Source organism: Pogona vitticeps, chromosome 6 (genome assembly GCF_051106095.1).
Source record: "Pogona vitticeps strain Pit_001003342236 chromosome 6, PviZW2.1, whole genome shotgun sequence".
Taxonomy (NCBI): Eukaryota; Metazoa; Chordata; class Lepidosauria; order Squamata; family Agamidae; genus Pogona; species Pogona vitticeps.
In genome coordinates this window covers 997,054-1,016,661 of record NC_135788.1, presented here as the reverse complement: position 1 = coordinate 1,016,661, position 19,608 = coordinate 997,054, and the positions used below count along the sequence as shown (strand labels likewise).

General features: G+C 54.6%; 1 protein-coding gene across 5 annotated transcripts; it reads left to right on the top strand.

The window, feature by feature from the left end:
- Positions 1-443: 443 nt before the first annotated feature.
- Positions 444-19,445, top strand: LOC110082577 (zinc finger protein 783). 5 transcript variants are annotated; one of them, XM_020800221.3, is made up of 8 exons: positions 444-540; positions 1,880-1,992; positions 2,522-2,911; positions 6,566-6,692; positions 7,208-7,336; positions 7,661-7,777; positions 8,495-8,608; positions 17,299-19,445. In XM_020800221.3, the coding sequence occupies exons 3-8, from the start codon at positions 2,537-2,539 to the stop codon at positions 18,375-18,377; spliced, it is 1,941 nt and encodes a 646-aa protein (XP_020655880.3). In that variant the 5' UTR covers positions 444-540; positions 1,880-1,992; positions 2,522-2,536; the 3' UTR covers positions 18,378-19,445. The 5 variants fall into 5 exon arrangements, with proteins under 5 accessions (XP_020655880.3, XP_072858775.2, XP_072858776.2 ...); XM_073002674.2 differs by lacking the exon at positions 444-540 and adding an exon at positions 711-876; XM_073002675.2 differs by lacking the exon at positions 444-540 and adding an exon at positions 1,575-1,690.
- Positions 19,446-19,608: the final 163 nt, after the last annotated feature.

Sequence of the window (19,608 nt, the reverse complement as noted above, 5' to 3'; positions counted from 1 at the left end):
GGGGTGGCCGTGGCCCCTGCAGGATCACCGGGGGGGGGGGGCGTGGGACTTTTTGGCTACCCCAGATTGGGAGCTGGCCAGGCCTGGGCCCGAAGATTGAGCTCCTGCAAGGGGGCCTCAGACCCCCGGGGTTTTGCATACGGCAAATGTCTGTAGGGTGGGGGGGGGCAAAGTAAGGGGGTCGGGATAGATGAGAGAGCAGGACACAGAACGATGCTACAGAAAGCCAGGTTTCGGCTGAATGTCGGGGGGGGTGAGGGGTGAGAATGAGCCGGGACCCTCTCCTCTCCCCCCCCGCATCCCCCCTCCCCCTCTGCAGCTGGGGAAGGCGGCCTCCAGCCCTAAGCCTTGCCGAGGAGTCCTCCGCCCACAGGGGGCGCTGTGGCGAGACCTGCAGCGGCGAAGGCGCTCTCTTGGCCTCGCTCGGCCCTGCCGCGCAGGCGCCGTCCCGCTTGCTCCCTTATTTCCCCCCACCCCTCCCCTCAGGCAAACCACTCCAGACGGCGCATGCGCGACGGCGGAGGGAGCGAGAGGGTCCCGGTGAGAGCGTCTCCCCTTTCTCGGCCACCCGGCTCCCCTTCCCCCCCCGGAGGGAGCGCGGCCGAGTCGGGAGGGGGGCACCGCCCGTCCTTTCCCCCCCCCGCATTATCAAGGCCGCCTCCCCCTCCCCCCCTCTCCGGGCCCGCCCCCCCTCTAAGCCCCCCCACCCTCGGCGCTGAGGGAGCAGCCGGCGCCTGATTGGCCCGCCCGGCGGCCCCGCCCCCTTTCCGCCCAGGGAGGGGGAGGGGGAACAAAAGGCCGCCGAGCGAGCGGGGAGGGGGAGGGGCAGGGAAAAGGCGAAAGGAAAGCGGGGGGGGGTCGCTGCCACCGCCTGAGGTGAGGCTGCTCGCGGGGGGGGGGGGGCTCGTCTGTCTCCCGCCCTCCTAAAACGCGTTGCGCGGCCGCGCTGCTCCCTCGGAGGGGGGGGAAGAAGGATAGCGGGCGCCCCTCCCCCTTCCTGGACCGGCCCCTCCCCCCCTCCGGGCTCCTCCGGGGGGGGGAAGGGGGCCTTCGGGGCGTGTTTGCTGATGGGAGGGGGGCGCGCGAAAAGGGTTCGCCTTCGGGGAGGTTCTCCCCCCCATCCCTCCGTCCGGGCCCCCCCCTTCCTTCCTTCCTTCGACGGGAGGGAGGAGAGCGAGGAGCCCCCTCCCCCACCAGGGGACTGAGGAGAGGGGGGAGGGGAGGGGAGGGGAGGGAGGTCTCTCTGGGGGGAGGGGTCGAAAGGGTCGGGGAGGGGGGAGGTAGAGGGGCTTGGCCTTCCTTCCCCTGCCCTGGCCAAGGTTTGCTTTGCGGGCGCGGGGGGGGGGTGGAGAGAGAGAGAGAGAGAGAGAGAGGCAGGAGGGCGCGGGGGGGGGAGGAGGGGAGGAGCCTTTCTCAGGGACGCCCCCTCCCTCCTCCCCCCTCCCTCCCCATTGCCATCTTCCTTCCCCCCCCGCAAATGTCAGAGGCTCAAAGATCCAGTTGGGGGGTTGGGGGTGGGAATGAGCCCATGCCTGGGAGTCGTGGGGGAGGGAGGGCGGGGGGGTAGTGGGGGTGGGTGGGAGAGAATCAATCATTGGGCCTGGTGGCCCCCTTTTTAAGAGAAGCAAGTTGCACTGGGCCCAAGAGTCCGGCGTCTTCGGAGGAGAGGCAGCCGAGGCCAGGCTTCAAGGTGCCGGGGGGGGGGGGCTCTGTGCGGGGGGGGGGCGGCAGTGGTTGTGGGGAGACTCCAGCAGGGACACAAGGAGGCCTTTTGGAAATGGCTAGTGAGGGAGGTCCTTTCCTCGAACAGCCGCCTGTCTTGGCGGAGAGGGGAAGGCAAGAGGGTGAAAGGGACCTCATGGTCCCATCTCTTCCTTAGATGCATCCAGAGGGCACCGAAGGAGGAGTTGTGGCAGCCACGACGGCCATGGAGCAGTGAGGAAAGCGGCAGCGGCTGGAGTTCTTGTCTCTCTGTTCCACAAATCGTACCAGGTAAAAAAAGGCCTCTGTGTTTGTTGCACCTGCTTCCAGCCCTGCAGGTCTCCTCTGTTCTGCTGCTTCTCTTGAAAACATGGCAGATTTCCCCCCCCCCCAAACCAAGTCAAGCCCTGAACGAAAACAGCCACAAAGGACACGGTGTGGCCTGGGTGGCACCCACGGTCAGGTTGGGTCAGGATGCGATTTGCTAGTCTACTTCCCCATCCCAAGTTAGCTAGACAGGGCCTTAGAACAATACAAGCCAGTTTCATGAGACTTTTGGGATCCGGTTTCTCTGTGGGCTGGAGAGAAAGCTCATGGGTCCAGCTCTCTCTGCCATGCGTTTGGGTACCTAACCAGCAAGGTCTCTGTGGTGAATCTGTAAGTCTTAGAAAAAAATGCTCTAAGGGGAGTATAAACTAAGAATGCTAAATTGGCCAGATTAGGACTGGATCCCAGATTGTGGATTCAGAGGAAAGAGAAGATTGCAAAACAAAATCCTTGATATTTGTGGAAAGATTCTCATGACTTCTGTTACGAACAGCTTCCACGCTACAACATGGAACCTCGTCAGCCGGTGCCTTTGCAGCCCGAGCAGAGTTTTGTCCGAGATGCCAGACAGAACATGGCTGACCTCTCCCTGTGGACGGTGGTGGCTGCGATCCAAGCCGTGGAAAGAAAGGTGGATTCTCACGCCACCCGGCTGCTGAACCTGGAGCGAAGAATGATGACCAATGAGAAGAAATACGTGGACTGTGAGAATGCTGTGGTGGATTTCGGCAATCAGATGGAGTGCAAGTTGACTGCCTTGGGGACCCTGATCCAGGAGTACGGGCTGCTGCAGAGGCGGCTGGAGAACATGGAGAACCTGCTCAAGAACCAGAACTTCTGGATCCTGAGGCTCCCTCCGGGCTCCAAGGGAGAAACTCCCAAAGTAAGGATGCGCTGCTGTGGTGGGGCAGGGGGAGATGTTCCGCAGTTTCTGCTTTTGTTTGGCCTTGTTACAGTACTGTGAAGGTTATGGCAAGATTCTTAGGTGTGCGGCAATTTAGGGTGCTCTGAAGTTCATCGAGCATGATTGTTTGGTGGCTTAGATCCAGGGAAGTGTGTTCTGGCTTTCCAGTTTGAGTGCCACAGGTGGCTAACCCTGGCCCTAGTCTTGCACTCCTTTTAGATGGGAACCCTAGTTGGTAATTTTTAGAGATGTTGCACTGAACTTCAGCTGCCGGACGACAAAAGAAGAGGGATTCTCCTTGTAGACGGGATGCGCAGAGCTGTGTCTGCAGCACCGAATGGTTGGGGAAGTCCACATACAGTAGGTTAGTAATGCATCTAGGGGTCTGTGTAAGCTAGTGTGGTGCAATGGTTGTCGTGTTAGACTAGAGCAGTGGTGTCAAACTGTGGCCCTCCAGATGTTCTTGGACTTCAACTCCCAAATGCCTTCACCACCACCTCTGCTGGCCAGGATTTCTGGGAGTTGAAGGACAAGAACATCTGGAGGGCCACAGTTCGACACCACTGGACTAGGGCATCAGAGGTCTGAGTTCTAGTCCTGACTCGGCCATGAAAACCCACTGGATGACCTTGAGCCGATCCTTTTAATGTAGCCCACCTCAAATGGTTGTTGTGAGGCTAGAGCGAGGAGGAGGAGAAGCATGTATACTGTATTGAACTCACTGGAGAAAAGGCAGGATCGAAGTGCAGTAAATCAGGAAATACACATGTGTGAAGCTAGCACCGCGTAATGACAACTGGAGGTTCTCTGGGTCTTGGTTCTTACTGCATTGTGGCTAATGCAGATGCTTCCGGGTGGATTGCATGTTTTAGAAGGTCAGTTTGAGGTCTTGTTTTGACTTTGGCTGAACTCTGTTTCCAAGGCTATTTCCTCTCTCTTCAGGTTGTGACAATTTGACCCTTGACCAAATATTGGAAGGAGGTGTAAGAGATGGTTTTCTTAGCACATCTGATGCATTGGGTGTTTGCGTGATTCTAATTAATCTAATAACAGGAGGCACATAATTCATCCTCTGCTGTTTTATGGTAATGGAAGGCTTTTCTTCTTCAGCCAGAGGGGTTCCCGGGTCCTAGAAACGATGAACATCTTAGCTAATTCTCTGTAATATAGTAGATCTTCCCTGTAATCTGCATGAATGAAAAAAAGAGTTGAGACATTCAGCCTAGCGGCCTGTATTGGAGCCGTGGAGTTTCCTTTTTAAGGAAAGGCCCTGGAAGCCCTGAGGGAGACAGGGGTTGGGTTTGACGTCCCTCAAGGGAATTATTTTCACATCAATCTAGACTAACCCAACAGGTGCCTCGCTGGAGATAGTATGGCATTATCGGTCAGGAGCAACCCTCTCTCTAAATTTTCAGCCCTGCTGGGTGGGGTTCTGCCCCTTGTGTGCATGACACACACACCCCAGCACGTGTGGAGTTCCATCACAATCAGAACCAAAGGAACTGAAAATGATCGCCGTGGGTGCACACAGGGTGGGCGGAGGCGAGCACCTTAGAGGCAACCTTGGTCAGGAGGCTCAGATAATCATTTTCAAGGTGTTGCTTGCTTTTACTTATGTTCGTTCTTTCTTTGTTTTCACCCCACCTTTCTCCTTTAAAAAGTACCTGGGGTGTCTTACATCATTAAAATACCATATTTAAAGTCAGAACCAGTAAGTATACAAATACTAGAAAGGATCAAACAAACACCACTCTAAAAAAACAGTAAATAAAAGCACCACCAAAAACACAATCAATGCAGCAAAGCAGAAGTGTCTAATTAAAAACCGTTCTCAAGCAGCCAGTCGTTAAGGGAAAGCTAGCTTGAAGAGAAAGGTCCTTGTCTGCTTGTGGAAAGATGAGGCTAGCCTGGCCTCCAGTGGGAGGGAGTTCCAAAGTCTGGGAGCACAAATTTGGCTGCTCAAGACCTGTTCCGTGGTGAGTAAAATTATGAGCATTTGTACTAGTCCTCTCCTATCTACTGGAGCAGAGGCAACGGTTAGCTTTGTGAAACAGTGCTCCTGTGTCAGGTGGGCTTCTGGTCTGTCCCCTAGCAGCTACTGGTACTATAAGGATTCAGTTACTCTTGGTCTTATAGCCTGGTGGGCTGGGGCTTTCTCCCTGGTTGCGGGGGTGGGGACATGGTTTAGCTACCCCACATTTGCTTCTCAGTTCATTCTCTATAAGGAGCCCCAATTTAGCTTTCGGGGCCCCTCTCACAGATGGTTGCCTGTGTTATACCTTGAGATCAGTCTTTCTGTTGAATTCGAGAGTGCTTAGCAAGCCACAGCATCGGGCAGTAAACAGGTTTTATTCGTGGTCTGCTTGTTCTGTGGAGGCTGCAGCCGTTTGCAGAGGCTGCCTATGGTTGGCTTCAGGTTCACAGTCATGGGGACTAGCAGCTTAGTTGAAATTGTATACTCTGAGAATCCAAGAGTGACCAAGCCCTAAAGGCAGGGGACCAGACGTGGGAGACATCACATGGATCAGCTGTGAAGAAGCACCTGTGCCGTCCCTGTTTCCCTTCCCTTCCCTTCTAGGAGGTTTTCGCCAGCAGTCCTAAAGCGACACCTGCTGATGCCAGATTTGGGCGTCTCCTATAAAGGAAGCCCTTCCTTCTGAGAGGAGGTGTGTTTTTGTCAGCACTCAGAGGGCCATATATTGTTTTCCAGATGGCTGGGGCCTGCTGGGCTCTGTAATCGAACACATCAGAAGGGCATTAGGTCCAGGAAGGTTGATTGAGAGAGCATTTGAAGAATGATTGTGGAAGAGCCGTGCGTCCCTATTGGATAGCAACTGTGTCATCAGTGACTATCAGTAGTGTTTGCTATCTTTAAAAAAATTACGAAAAGCTGTAAATGGCCCTGGAGCCTTGCAGAGTAAGACAGACATCTGCCTCAAGGAGCATTTACAGCATTAAATTTCAAACAGGAAGGCAGGGGAGGTGGCGTTTGGCTGCTACAGTTGGTTCATGCTTCCTTTTATGATGGCTCTTTTCCTCTCACCAAGAGTATGCTCATTTTGCAGCAAAGGGACCTCGCACAGAAACTGAGGCTGATTAATATCAAGATAATCTCGTACCGAGAAGTGGTGCCTTATTCGTTCACACTGCTTTCATTGTTTTGGGCATTTGGATTGCATGTCTCTGAAACTTTGTTTAAAAAAACAGAAAAGATGTAGTCCCATTGCATCTTCTGCTTTTTTTTTTAGTAGGCCATGGGTTTTGTGGAATTGTGTTTGAGGTGAGACTTGCCTGCTAGAACAATGGAAGCTAAAAAAAAGAATTCCTGTTACGTGAGTTGCTTGGATAATTTCTAAATATTGGACAGGTGGAGAGTCAAGGGAATGCGTGGATGGGGAATCTCCTTGTTGGGGAGAGTTTTAGGATTCAGGGCGTACCGATTTCTCACTCGCTTCTTGAGCTCCTCTTTTCCCCTGCCAATCAAGCTCTGTGTTGACAAAGCACGGACCAAGGCTTTGTATTCCAGCCGTGCAGGGAGAGCGCTAGCTTGGGGAGGGGGCCTCGGAAGGGGTCCAGGTGAACATCAAGCACTCCTCTCTGAGGGTCCACATCTGTGCCTCTCTTGGTTTCCAGGTGCCAGTGTCCTTTGAGGACAACTCTGCCTACTTCTCTGAGCAAGAGTGGGGGAACCTGGAGGAGTGGCAGAAGGAGCTGTACAAGAACATCATGAAGAGCAACTACGAGTCGTTGGTCTCGCTGGGTAAGGGCGGCGGCCGTGTGTGTGTGTGTGTGAGTTTGGCTCTTTGGTTGGCAGCTCCTTGATGTAACCCGCTCGCAGGCCTTCCATTTAGTTGGGCACGCGCGCGCGCGCACACACACACACACAGATAGACAAACACAGAGAGAGCGCGCCAAACTGTTATTTGCTGCTACTTCACTTTGTTCATTATTCAGGTCTTTCCCAAATATCCCCAAGGTTCCTAATTACCCGGTCAGCTTCTCCACTCATTCCTTCTTTTCCAGGGTCCCCGTTTGCCAGCCCTATGTGTGTGTCTTCTCATTAGCACATGGCCCTTCCGTTTTTATACCAGAACACCTCTGTGTAGGATGTCCTGCGTAGAATCTATTGCTGGTGACGACAATCAGATGTTGATGTGGAGTGGGAGTGGGGAGTTTTGGCAGCATCCGGCTCAGTCTCCTGAATACAGGCGTTTCCTGTTCATTTGCAACAAGCAGGTAGAAAGAGTGCCATCTTCTTCTTCTTCTTCTCAACAGACTACGCCATTGCTAAACCAGACCTTCTGTCCCGCCTTGAACAAGGGGAACGCCCCTGTCAAGAAGAGGAGGAGGAAGAGGAAGGGGAGGTCTCGAAGGGGAGAGAGATTGCTTCGGATCCCAGCCCAGGTGAGAAGCGTATGGAGAGGCTGTGACAAAGCGGGACCAGGGAAAATGGTCAAGCAATGAGGGTGGCCTGATTAGATCATCCGTACAAACAGGCTGGACTTTGCAAGAGCTGGAAAGGGCAGTTGAGGACAGAACCTTTTGGAGGCTGCTCATTCATGGGGTTGCACATAAGAACGACATAAAATATGAGCTTTTCTAGATTTTAATTCTTAAGAAACTGGAGTTCATGTTGGAGGGGGGCTGTGGCCCCTGTGGCACCTCGGGGAGAACTTCATCTAGGCCTCGGTTCCAAAACCACCCTCTCGCTTATGTCTCCCGAAACAGAAGCGCTGGTTTTTAGGCCAGGCCTGGCCTCACAAATGGAAGCAGGAGAAAATGTTCAGGGTGATGGAGACCAGGAAACAGCTGAAGGAAGGGTGGCCCCAGGAGAGGCTAGTGCCGGTGAGTGAAAGGGTCCTGTCATCTGTTTGTCGGGCAGGTTCTTCAGCGTTGATCAAAATCCCAATTTTTTTTTCCTCCTCTAAAGATCATGTCACTTTGGAAAGAAGCATACTGCACACAGTTTTTAAAAATGAAGATCTATGGGAAGGCCATTGCAGTTGCCAAAGGAGAATCCCCTCGTGCAACAAGATGTCAGGCTGTCCTTTCAACTAATTGAAAGCCACGTATATTTTGGCTCAGACCAGAAGAATGGGAGGGGGAAACTTGTGACCCTCCAGATGGGGGTTAGGCTGACAGTTGCCACCTCCTCGCCCCCACTCCCCCCCCGCCACCCCCCAGGAGCATTGGCCAGGGTTCACTGCTGGTGAGGGGAGTTAAGAGCCCAAGAGCATCGGAAGGACAAAATGTTTCAAGAGTTATGGAATGGGAGGAAGAGCCTCCATCAGCATTCTGTCCTTTCCAGCCACGTTGCAGGAAGCGAGATGCTCTTGCCTGTGGTCTGCCAAGCTCTCCCTGTGAGGAGCTGAGTGTCCCTGGGGGGGGGGGTAGAGCCTCCCCACTCCCGCCCCCTCTCTTTTGAGAGAGAGAGAGAAGTGGAAGCCACCACAAGGACAGCTGTATCCCTCCCTCATTAAATCCAAGGCAGAGGGAGGAGGGGGGGGAGTCTTGCCCCTGTCCCAGGGGACCTGCTTCCTGATTACCTTTCTGTTGGGACAGACTTCGGAGTGGCCGCCCCGTCCTTTGGCTCCCAAGGGAAACAGGATCAAGAGGGGAAGCTTGAGGGCCCCGAGGTCTCCGAGGAAGGCGAGTTGCGCGTCAAGCCAAGCGCGGGTGAGTGATGGGCCTGGCCCTTGGAGGAGGGAAGAGCGGTGCTCCTGGCGAGGGCGGTGGAGGCGCAAGACGGCCAGCCCTTCAGGAAGCTTGGGTTGGGTTCCCTCCCTGCCCCCCCTGCCCCCCCCGCTCCCGCCCACTGAGCCTTTCCTGCCTGAGGCTGGCTGCTGCTTTCTGTTGCCCTCCTTTGCTGCGCTTGATCTTGGCGCCCCTTGCCAGCCCTGCCAAGTGGAAAGGCAGCTCCTCTTGCTGTATGTGAGGGCAGGACTTGAACGCGGCCGGCCGGAAAGAAGGCGATGCTGACAGAAGGCTCAGGCGCAGCCAGCGTGCCCAGCGGTCGGGGCTCTGCTGCCAAGAGGAGGGTCTTGTGCTTTTTGTTTCCATTGATGGTATTTTGTCATGTATGCTCGTTGGGTAAAGTAGGGTAGAATGGACATTGGCTAAGTGGACTGTTTTCACTCGCCCTGCTCCCCCGTGTTCATCCCTCAGGGAGGGAAGTTGCTGTGCAACTCTGTAAGGTCCGTCTTGGTCAGCACTGCTTTTCTGAGTCCCGCCTCCCGTCCTCTTCTACGAGAGGGGCCAAGGCCTGGACTTCTGGACTGGGCAAAGAAGTCCTTCTTCCTGCTCTCTGGGTGCCCCGTCCTTCAGACACAGGACGCCTTTTGTGCAGTGAGCCAAATAACTGTTGCAAGTTAATGCAGGACACAGGATACAAAGGCTTTTAATGGGCGGAAGACGGTACAGAAAGGCCGTGATATAAAGCAAAAAAAAAAGAGAAAAAAGAAAGAAAAAAAGAGAGAGAAAAAAAGAAAAAAGCCAAGTGTGCTGCTTATATATTGCCCTATAGAGCTTAAAGCGCTCTCTGGGTGGTTTACAATTGAATTATGCAGTCAGTACATTTCTCCCCCCCCCCCCTTCCAAGTGAGCTGGGTACTCATTTTACCAACCTCTGAAGGACGGAAGGCTGAGTGAACCTTGAGCCGGCCACCTGGGCTTGAACTCTGGGGTTGTGCGCACAGGCTCTTATAGACTGCGGCTGTCGTGCAACCAAACCACTGTCCCCTTCGGCCACTCCTCATTATCCAAAAACGATGTCTTCTGGGCCCTGGGTGCCCCTTTCAGAACTGGGATCCTCTGGACTGCCGCGTGAAGCCATCATTGTGTTTTATCCCACTACTTATTTATTTATTTATTTATTGCAACAAACACCACTTGAGAGGTACACAACTGTGTTTTAGCCAGAGGGCTCTCCTAGTCACACAGGGGTGACTCCGTTCTGTTCGTCTGAATGAACTTCCACTTCCTTGCTGGATGCTGGCTTTCCTGCTGGCTGGCTGGTATGCCCAGGCGAGTGCGCAGTGTGGGTGCCCTTGCCCTAAGAGATATAGTTGCTGGCGTGACTCTTTTTTTTGTTTAAACAGAAGTAATTGGCTGGGGCTGCTCTTGGGCGGAGCCCCATGCTCAGCAAACTGGGCAGGAATCTTGGGGTTGAAGGAACAGGTACACTCAGGGAGGACGGGCCGGTTGTGTGTCACTGTGACCCAGGTCCTCGGTTAAGAAAAGCTCCGTGCTCCAGTCTGAGTGGACGAATCCTGCAAAGGCAAAATGACTTTTTCCAGCCCAGTGACCAGGGGACCGTGCAGTCCATCACCACAGCTTCCTGCTCTGCCCCCCTCCTCACCTTCACTGAAGATCACATCTGTAGCCAGAAGGCCTTGCTGTTGTTTTTAAAAAGGCAAGCTGGAATCCTTGAGGCTGGTGTGTCCATGTTGGTGCGCGAGGGCCTTGCTGGCAAGGTGGACGAGTGACCGTTTGGGCGGTTGCTGGTTGCCGTGTGGCAGGCGTTGCGGCTGCGCTCAGGTCTCCCTCCCCTGTTGACCCTGCTCCACCCCCACCCACCCCCGTCACGCGAGAAGGTATAGAGGCTGGCCTGTTTTGCTGCTCTTGCTACAGCAGTCTTGCTTCTACTCTGCTGTTGGGGGACAGAGACTAGGGATGGGGGCCACAGAGCCGCCTCTGGCCCCAGCCACGTGACCTTTCTAAACGTCATCCGAAAGCTTAATCCCCATTGGAAAGAAGCGCAAGGTACCCTTTACCTCCATAGGTTCTGGACGGCTTCCTCTTGGGCCAGCCAGAGTGGAGGGGGGGGCTGCCCTTCCTCCCTACCAAGCAGGCTTGGGAAAGGCGGATTGGTCTGTCCCGCTTGACTAGCCGAGGAGGAAGGAGATCCAGCGCCAGTGCAGTGGTTTCAGGAGTCGGAGGCCGACCTGTTTTTTGTAGCAGAGGAAATCCAAGCCCGGCGGTGTTGCCAGCGCAGCGCTGGTCAAGGCTGGGCAGAGGCTTGGAGGAGGAGGGCTCTTGAGTTCTGAACGTGGAATGGGGAGAGGCTGGTTTAGAGGCCCACCTGGACAAAGACATGGGCAGCTGGAAAGATGAGCAGAGCCGGCCGGCTGGCGAGGCTGAGAGGAGAACGCTGGGAGAGCGGCAGGCGCAAGCCCTTCATGTAAGAAAGACCGCCAGCTACTGCCTCTTCCCCTTTCTCGCCTGTTTCTTGACACCCCCCACCCCTACCCCCGTCTAGCTGCAGCTGCTTCTAGGAAGGGTGATCGCGAACCACCTCTCTTTGCTTTCCTCGACTGTTTTGGCCTGTTGTTGGTGTCCTATGTAAAAGCACCCAGAATGTGCCCCCCCCGAGGGTGGGGGTGGCAGGGACCCTCCACAGAACTCTGCTCTGACAGGCTAGTGATGGCAGGGAGGGGAGGGGAAAGCCGGGGAGGGCTGGAGGCCTGAGAACGGGGAGAAAGAGAGGGGCTTTGGAGGAATGTTACTGAAAAAAAGCAAAGGCTCCGTAATCTAAGCCCATAAGTGGCTAGCTAAAGGAGGCCATGGGCCTCCGGGAGAGAACGGCGCCCCTTCAGCGGGGCGGATTCCTAGCAAGGGGTGCTTTCTGTGCTATTTTGGCCCAAGGAGAGGCTCGGTGTAAAAGCGAGACGTCACGGGGCTCGTCCACTCCCCAAGCTGGGGGCTTCCTTTAAAGTAAAAAGGAAGGCTTGGCCTAAGCGCAGAAGGGGCCTCCTCAGGCCGTGCTCGGCCAAGAGCCGTCGTGCGACTCTTGGAAAGGGAGGCGTGGTGCGCTAGACCCCATGGAGGAGGGAAAGGGCCCTTGTCTTCAGCAGGCATCACCGGGCGGCTGCGCCCATCAGTCCAAGGCCCAGGCAGGAGCCACTGCCCGTTTCTGCACAGGGGCCCACGGCTGTGCCCGTGACGCCGAGTAGGTCAGCCAGGGTGGCGTGCCCCTTAAGTGTCCCTCTGAAGAGCTGCGTCGACTGGCCAAAGGAAAGGACAGGTGGGCACACCTTAAGGGTTTTTTTTAAAAAAATGGTTTGGGTAGGATAGCCAGACGTTGGAGTATGACACACAAATCCCTTTTCTTTGTATCCAGCAGATGACGGGCTTGCTTTCAAAGCAGAAGTCCTCCAGGCTCAGAGAGCCCTGTGCGAAAGCTTGGGCCTGCAGTGCACGGAGGAAGCCCTCCTCCACAGCCCCCACCAGGGCCCTTCCGTCGGGAGCCGCTACAGCGCCCTGATGCACCACCCGCGGAGGCACCCGGAGAGCCCGACCGAGGAACCGCTTCCAGGGGAAGGAGGCTTCAGCGGCGGGAGCGGCGGCGGCGGCGGCCCCGTGGGGGCGTACCAGCGCGACCGCTCAGGGGACAAACTCTTTCCGTGCCCCGAATGTGGGAAAAGCTTCCGGCTTCAGAAAAGCCTCCTGATCCACCAGCAGAGCCACGCCGCCGGGATGGGCTACAGGCCGCAGTGTGAGAAGAGCTTCACGTACAAGCAGCAGTTCACCCTCCACCAGCGGATCCACACCGGAGGAGGAGCCTACACTTCCGTGGCGTGCGAGGAGACCTTCAAGCAGAGCCACAACCTCAAGCCTCTTCCCCGGGGACCGGCGGGGGAGAAGCCCTACGGCAGCACCAAGTGCGTGAAAACCTTCAACCTCAAGTCCTCCTACCGGCAGCACCCGAAGGGCCACGGGAGGGAGAGGCCGTACAAGTGCAGCCGCTGCCCTGAGAGCTTCTCGCAGAAGAAGAACCTGGTCACCCACCAGAGGCTCCACTCGGGGCGAGGCGGAAGCTCCCTGGCCTGCTTGTACTGCGGCAAGAACTTCAGCCACCCCTCGGATCTGACCCGGCACCAGCGGATCCACACTGGGGAGCGGCCCTATCGGTGCGGCGAGTGTGACAAAAGCTTCACCCAAAAGCAGCACCTCCTGCAGCACCAGAAGATCCACCTGCGGGAGCAGAACCGGCTGATGGGCACGGCCGTTCGGGAGGCCCTCCTGGACGCCATCTTCATCTAGGGGGCTCCCCCCCCCCCCAGGGCTCGATGTCTCCCCACCCCCACCTGCCCAGCAGGTGGAGAGGGGAGGGCAAGATGGGCAAAGAGACCTGTTTACCTCAAAAATGGACTCTCAAGAGTTTAAGGTCCTGTCGGCTCCGGTACTTGATAGCAATTTGGTTTTTTTTTTAAAAGGCGTCTAGAGGTTGTTCGGAGTTGCTATAAAACAATGGAGTGGGGTTAGTCACAAAGCGTTTCTGGGATTGTCTTTTCTGTCTTGTTTGGAGTGTTCAATACTGTAGCCGTCCTTTCCCTGCTGTCTCACTCTATTAACCGGAAGATTTTTCACTTCAGGATGCTCAAGGCAGAAGGCGGGTCGATCCAGAGATGGGGCACCCTTTCGTCTTTCTGTAAACACCGTTTTGTCAGAATGGAACACTTTTATATATATTTTCTCGGTCCTTTTTTTTTTTTTTTTTTTTTTGGTTCTGTGGAAAATTAAAAATAAAAATAGAGATGCAAAAAATAGCTCTGCGGGCTGTTTGCTTTTTGTGTGTGTGTGTGGAAGTAAGAACATGTGTCGGGAGGGTGCGTGTGCATGTGCACAAATACTTTCATCATATACTGGGGATGGGGGGGGGAATGATCTCCGCTTTTGCAAGCAGATGGAAAAGAGCTGCCTTGTTCATGATTAAAGCAAAGGAGAAAACTGTGTTTTACCCAGATTTTAAAGCAATGTGGCCCAGCCCATATCATAGATGGCCTCTAGGTTTCTCAGAGCAGGAAACCCCCCAGTCCCTGACCATCTAAAGCAGGGGGACTCACCATGCTGGGTAGAGAACGAGGGAATTGGCAGTGGGCCACCCCACCCCACCACCCCCGGGGGGGGGCTGTTTGTGCAGGCCTTCCAGTCATTGGTTTCTCTCCTAACCGAGCCACACTGATCACGCAGCCCCAGCCTTAGAGTTTCCCTCCTTCCAAGGGATCGACCATGTTTAGCCTGGAGGATGCTTTGCTGTCTTCCTAAGGGAGCTACCGTCTCCCCCTGGGCTGGAAGATTTTAAATAGGGATTTGAATTCCTGGGAAGGATTTTTCTGGCCTTGAAGAAGGAGTGGGGAGAATGTACTTCATTTTGAGGAATAATGCTACATGGGTGTCTTAAAGCAAGTACTGTATGTGTTTGTGGGAGTAAGAAAATTGCAAATGATAGTCTCCCCATGCTTCTGTGCACACCCCCATGAAGTTGGGGTGCTTCTGGTATCGCGCCTATTATTCCCAGGGATCTTCCAGAGGAGGCATACTGTACCTTGATGAGCAGAATGGGTGTTGATTCCCGTCCTCCTTTGCTGACCTAAGTCTAGTAGGCTGGTGAGAACACTCCTCTTATGCCTTTGTCCTTTAGGAGGGAGGGAATACGGCTGTGGCAGAAAGCAAGCGAGGAGGAAACAATGGGGTGGGGGTGGAGAAGGGGAATTATGCAGCGACAAGAGGTCTGTGCTATGGGTTGCTAGTGGACTTTGGCTCTGAAGAATCTTCGCCTCCATTTCCAGGGGAGACCAAGAATTCTAGGTCTTCAGACTCAGTGGGCACAGTCAGGGAAAGCCCCAGAGGTGGAGAAGGAACTGCTCCTTGGGGCAAGTGGGTGAGGCTTTCATGTCCGATGTTGAACCCCTTTCTGCCTTCTTCAGCTTCCGTCCCATGTGCCCTTGCTGCAGTGTAGACCTTTCGGCTCTGGCAGCTAAACCGGTAAATTTACCTCCTCAGCGGTGGCCTGGATTTGGCTGTGCCATTCCTGATGAACAAGGTCCTCTGTGCTCAGATATCCTTGGCACGCAGTTCACAGCCGTGCTGGGTCTTGGAAGAGTGGGCCGACAGTGGCCCTTCCCACGGCCCACCTCTCTCCTGCCCTGGGTTAGAAGGCTTTGTGCTCCTGTAGCGAATCTCTTCTGCCGCACTGCTATTCAAGCATCTCTAGGCCGTAGTGATCTTGTTAGATGTCTCACACACACCCTCCAATAACTTTGGGTCTCCTTTGTGAACTGAAATACTTAATGCTTCATCTTCGACCTCTTGGCGGTTTATGAAGGGGCTGCGCATGGAGGCTGGAGGCTGGCTTAATATCCTGGTGGAGAACAACACCCCCCTTCCTGTTTCTTCGTAGAGGGGGCTCTTCCTGGCCCTCCATTCCTCTCCTTGGTCGTGTATGAAGAGAAGAAAGGAGACTTTTGAATCCCCAGAAGTCTCCTCTAGCTCTGTCAAGTGCTAATGTGTGTTGTTGGCAAGTGTTAACAAGGATGTTTTGCCACTTGGGCCAGCCTTGGTGGCGGGGTGGGGGGGGAGAGAAAGCAGAGCTGGTTCAGGGACTGCCTCTCTTTCTGCTCTGCACCTTCCATCCCTGAGTGAATGAGGATCGGGGTGGGTCGGTGGGTTTCTGGTATCAGCATCAGAGAGAGGAGAACACCATGCCCTTTGCCAACCCCAGGCCTCTCCACCTTTTTACTGTATTCCCAAATGCCACCAGGCTTCCGGACAGGGTAGCTGCTGTGGCGCCCTTTGGGACCCTCCTTTCCTGCACCGCCTCTAGCTCAGTGGTATCATTTTTCTTGGGTGAAGTGATGAGAACCAGCAACTTACATTGCTGATTCATTTTAAGCAAGTAGGGCACTGGCCGTTCTATTTTCAAATCAGAGGGTGATTGGGAATGTTCCTTTTCTTGGCTACACCTCCCAGAATCCCCCCCCCCCTCCGTTCGCCAAAGTTCCTGACCTGATTCAAATCCATTTTCAATCTTGCGTCACATGAATTTGCTTCTTCCGGGCTCAGCATTTTCAGTGGGCAGTTCAGCACAGCCCTAAGATGGTGAGTCACTAGCAACTCGGAGCCCATCCGTATCGATGGAAAAGGTGTTGCGGTGGTGGGGGCATTGTTTTTTGGTCATGAATGTGCATCCCTTTGCACTTTCTTTTCCTTTTATTGTCGGAAGAGGCATCACTTCGTGCTTGCATTCTGTTGAGCCTCATTGGCTCTCCGGTCTGCCAGCTGGGAAGAGACTCTTTGGACGCTCTTCACAATCTCTTTCCATTCTCACCACCAGCAGTGATTTGATGTAACGCCCGATAATTTCTCAACAAGTTTCGAAGCCTTTGTCCCTGCATTGTGAAAACAGATCATGTTTATCCCTGCTTTCGGGCCTGTTGTCAGTTTTGAGGTTAGCTGCTTTGGGTCCTTGTTAAGGAGAAAGGTGGGGCAAAACTATTTTAAATAAATAATTTCCAGACCGGAAAAGGAATTTTTTCCTCACCCTTGTGACTACCAAGTTTGTTCGGTTTGAGCAAGACCTCAGTGCCTTCTTCCCTGCATGCTTCCCTGGTTCGGTTCTCCCTCTCAAGATGGCCCTGAAGATCTCTCTCTGGCCCTCATTCTGCCCCTCATGGCATTTGAGGAAACCACCCAGATGTTGATATCCTCCGTCCAGAGATCTGTACCATAATGACTAGGGGTAAAATGGTGAGGATGTGGACCTTTGTATCTGTCGCCCTTTATTTGGCCCTTGGGGAAGACATCCTGTTTCTCAGGTGTGGAGGGAACTGTATTGAGAGCACCATGCCGTGTTTAGGGGTTAAGGGTGCTGAATTCATGTCAGCATCCAGGGAAGCTAAGCTCTTAGGGAAAGGAATACGCAGAGGCAGTGTTTGCACTCTTGACTGTCAAGGGGATGAGCTTAAAAATGTGTTGAGAAGGTTTCAGAGGTTATGGAAGGGATAACCGGAGACTCAACCTTAAAAGCCTCAAGCCTTGTAGTCAGAGTGAAGTGTACACCTCTGCAGAACTTGAAACAGCTAAATTTCTGGCCTCTAATTCCCAGCATCCTCGAGCCAGGACGAGCCCTTTGACCTGGAAGTGACAGTTCAGAAAATGACCTTTTCCCCCAGTTCAGTCCAGAGATGGAGATGCAGTTTCACTGGTCTAGGGCATTTCACAGGGTCATGTTAGTGTGTTCCCTCGACCCACCCCATGTTTGTGTAATGGGTGGATGGCAAGGTGAAAGGTTTTCCACTCTGCCGAATTCCGCTCTTTGATGTTTATGCTGGGTTTCAGTTTCAGGCTGTAGTGAGGGAATGGGGCAAGCACCGACGACCTTGTGTACCGGCTGAGAAACATGCCCCTCAGTTCCTTTCTTGTGGCCACTTCCAGACTCTCTGACCTAGCCAGAGAAATTGGCCTCCCCCCCCCCACGTGGCACCCGTTCTGAGCGTGATGGGCCTTCCCTCCATCCTCTGATTTGGACGGGGTGAAACGGCGGGGTGAGATCGCGATCCTCATTCTCTCTCTGCTTCCCTCCGCAGCTCTCCCCGTGGACAAAGAGTTGATGGAAGCCAAGCAAGAGAAAAAGCCTGAACCCCACGAGTTGTGGACACCGATGGGAGCCGTCCGGGAAAGTGTCCTTCTGGGCAAGGGGACCCTTTGCCCCGAACTCTGGCTGGGACTCCCTCCGGGAGAGCCGAGAGGCTTCAGTCCCCTGGTGGCCAGTCTGGCCGAGTGGCAGAAGCACGGGGAGGCCGCGGGGAGGCCCTCCTACTCCTGCCCCGACTGCGGGAGAAGTTTTGCCTTCCCGGCTGGCCTCCCAGACCCTCGGCAGAGCCACAGCAGCCTCGGATCTCCAGGGAGTAGCCTGTCCTCTCCGCCCAAGAGCGAGGGCCTCCTTCTGCACCCGCTCGGGTACCTGCAGGAGGCAGGGGAAGGGAGGTTGTCTCCCCCGCAAAGTGGGGAGAAGGCCTGGGCGTGCCCCTGGTGCCAGCAGCGCTTCCGCCTGCGAGTCAACCTGCTGATCCACGAGAGCAGCCACTTGGAGGCCGCGGCAGAGCTGAGCGGCCAGGACCGGCTGGCGTGCCGCTTCTGCCCCCGGCGTTTCGGCCGCTCGGACCACCTGCTGCGGCACCAGATGAGCCACACGGGGGCCCGGCCCTACCAGTGCTCGGCCTGCGAGAAGAGCTTCACGGACAAGAGCAAGCTGACCAATCACTACCGCATCCACACCGGGGAGCGCCCCTTTCGCTGCTCCGTCTGTGGCAAGCACTTCATCCGGCGGCACCACCTCATCAAGCACCAGCGGACCCACACCCGCGAGCGGCCCCACCAGTGCCCCGTCTGCCCAAAGAGCTTCATGCAGAAGCACCACCTCCAGAAGCACCTCCGCACGCACACAGGCGAGAAGCCGTACCCGTGCAGCCGCTGCCCCAAGGCTTTCTCCTGCCGGCAGCGCCTCCTGCAGCACTGCTGTGGCGGCGGTGGCCTCTCCTCGTCCTTGGCCCCGGGAGGAGCCGGGGAGCCCGGGACGTCCTCGGGAGGCCCGGTGTTCAGACAAGGCCGTCCTCACCCGTGTTCCAAAGAAGAGCAAGACCTGGCCTGCCTCTCGGCCATTTAGAGGACTAACAGACCACCTCTGAAATTCCCCCCCCCCTTTTTTTTCTCCTTGGGGCTGCTTGGCTTTGGAAGTACCGTCGGGAGCACAACTGGCCCCCTGACTGAAGTCGTCCCCTTGGTTGGGAACCTCCTTTAGCTCCTCCACCAATTTGGCAGTGAAGAGCAAGGGGCGGCCTCTCAGCTGCCTTTCCGTGGAGGAGGAGGAGGAGGAGGAAGGGGACCACTCTGCCAAACAGCAGCTCTTCTACAAACTTTGGTGGGGGCGATGGGGAGTCCCTTTCCTGCTCTTTCTCCGCTGACCGAGCAACTCCCAGGAGGTAGCGGAGGCTTTAGCACCAGAGAACCGCTGTTCAGAACAGGTTGATGGGAAAAGAAGCAAGGAACAGTCGGTTGGACCTCCCAGGGCCTTCCCCCCATGGACCAGGGCTGCCACAGATTCTGGTTAGCCATTAAATATGATGACGGAAAAGGGTCTTAATGATGCATTTGACATGTGCTTAGAAAAAGTGTTGTGAATGAATGTAAGTATTAAGAAACCTTAAACTTTTTTTTTTTGCCAATGTTACATTTTCTTTTTCAGGTGCTCTAAGGCAGTGGTCCCCAACCTTGGGCCTCCAGATGTTCTTGGACTACAACTCCCACAAGCCTTCACCACTACCTCTGCTGGGTAGGATTTCTGGGAGGTGAAGTCCAAGAACATCTGGAGGGCCAAGGTTGGGGACCACTGCTCTAAGGCATATGGCGTTAGAAATATAGAGGGTTAAGGGAACGTCCATCTGATCGAATTTGGGTGATTTCCATGTGGGGTATAGTAGTTAGCGTACAGTGGGATTTTAGATCAAAGGAGTTACCATGTTCTGGTTTTTTATTTTATCCTTAAAATTTGGATGTGTCACAAACCTATGACCTGTAATGAAGAAGGCATTGGGAGTGGGGTGGTTGGGATATTCAATTTTGGACTACCAAAAAGGCTGTTACAATAGGACCACTGTATCGGCAGGATCAGTACCTGAGGTTTCACTTATCTGTTGGCCTGAAAATATTAAATTAAAAAAAGATATCCCAGAAATATGTTTCCAAGGTGTATTACTAGAAGTGGCCACTGGAGGGAGTCAGAGACTATGCTCTATGGAGGGCTCATTATAGCTGGTTGGATCTTGCGTTCCTCCTATGTTTACCTCAAGGAATGGAAGTATATTATGCCTCTCCTCAGAAGTAAACCTTCGTGGCTG

Coding starts and splice junctions, on each gene's coding strand:
- LOC110082577 (XM_020800221.3), top strand. CDS start 2,537: ATGGAACCTCGTCAGCCGGTGCCTTTGCAGCCCGAGCAGAGTTTTGTC. Junction 7,337..7,660: donor TGCTTCGGATCCCAGCCCAG/GTGAGAAGCGTA, acceptor CTCCCGAAACAG/AAGCGCTGGTTTTTAGGCCA. Junction 7,778..8,494: donor CCCAGGAGAGGCTAGTGCCG/GTGAGTGAAAGG, acceptor CTGTTGGGACAG/ACTTCGGAGTGGCCGCCCCG.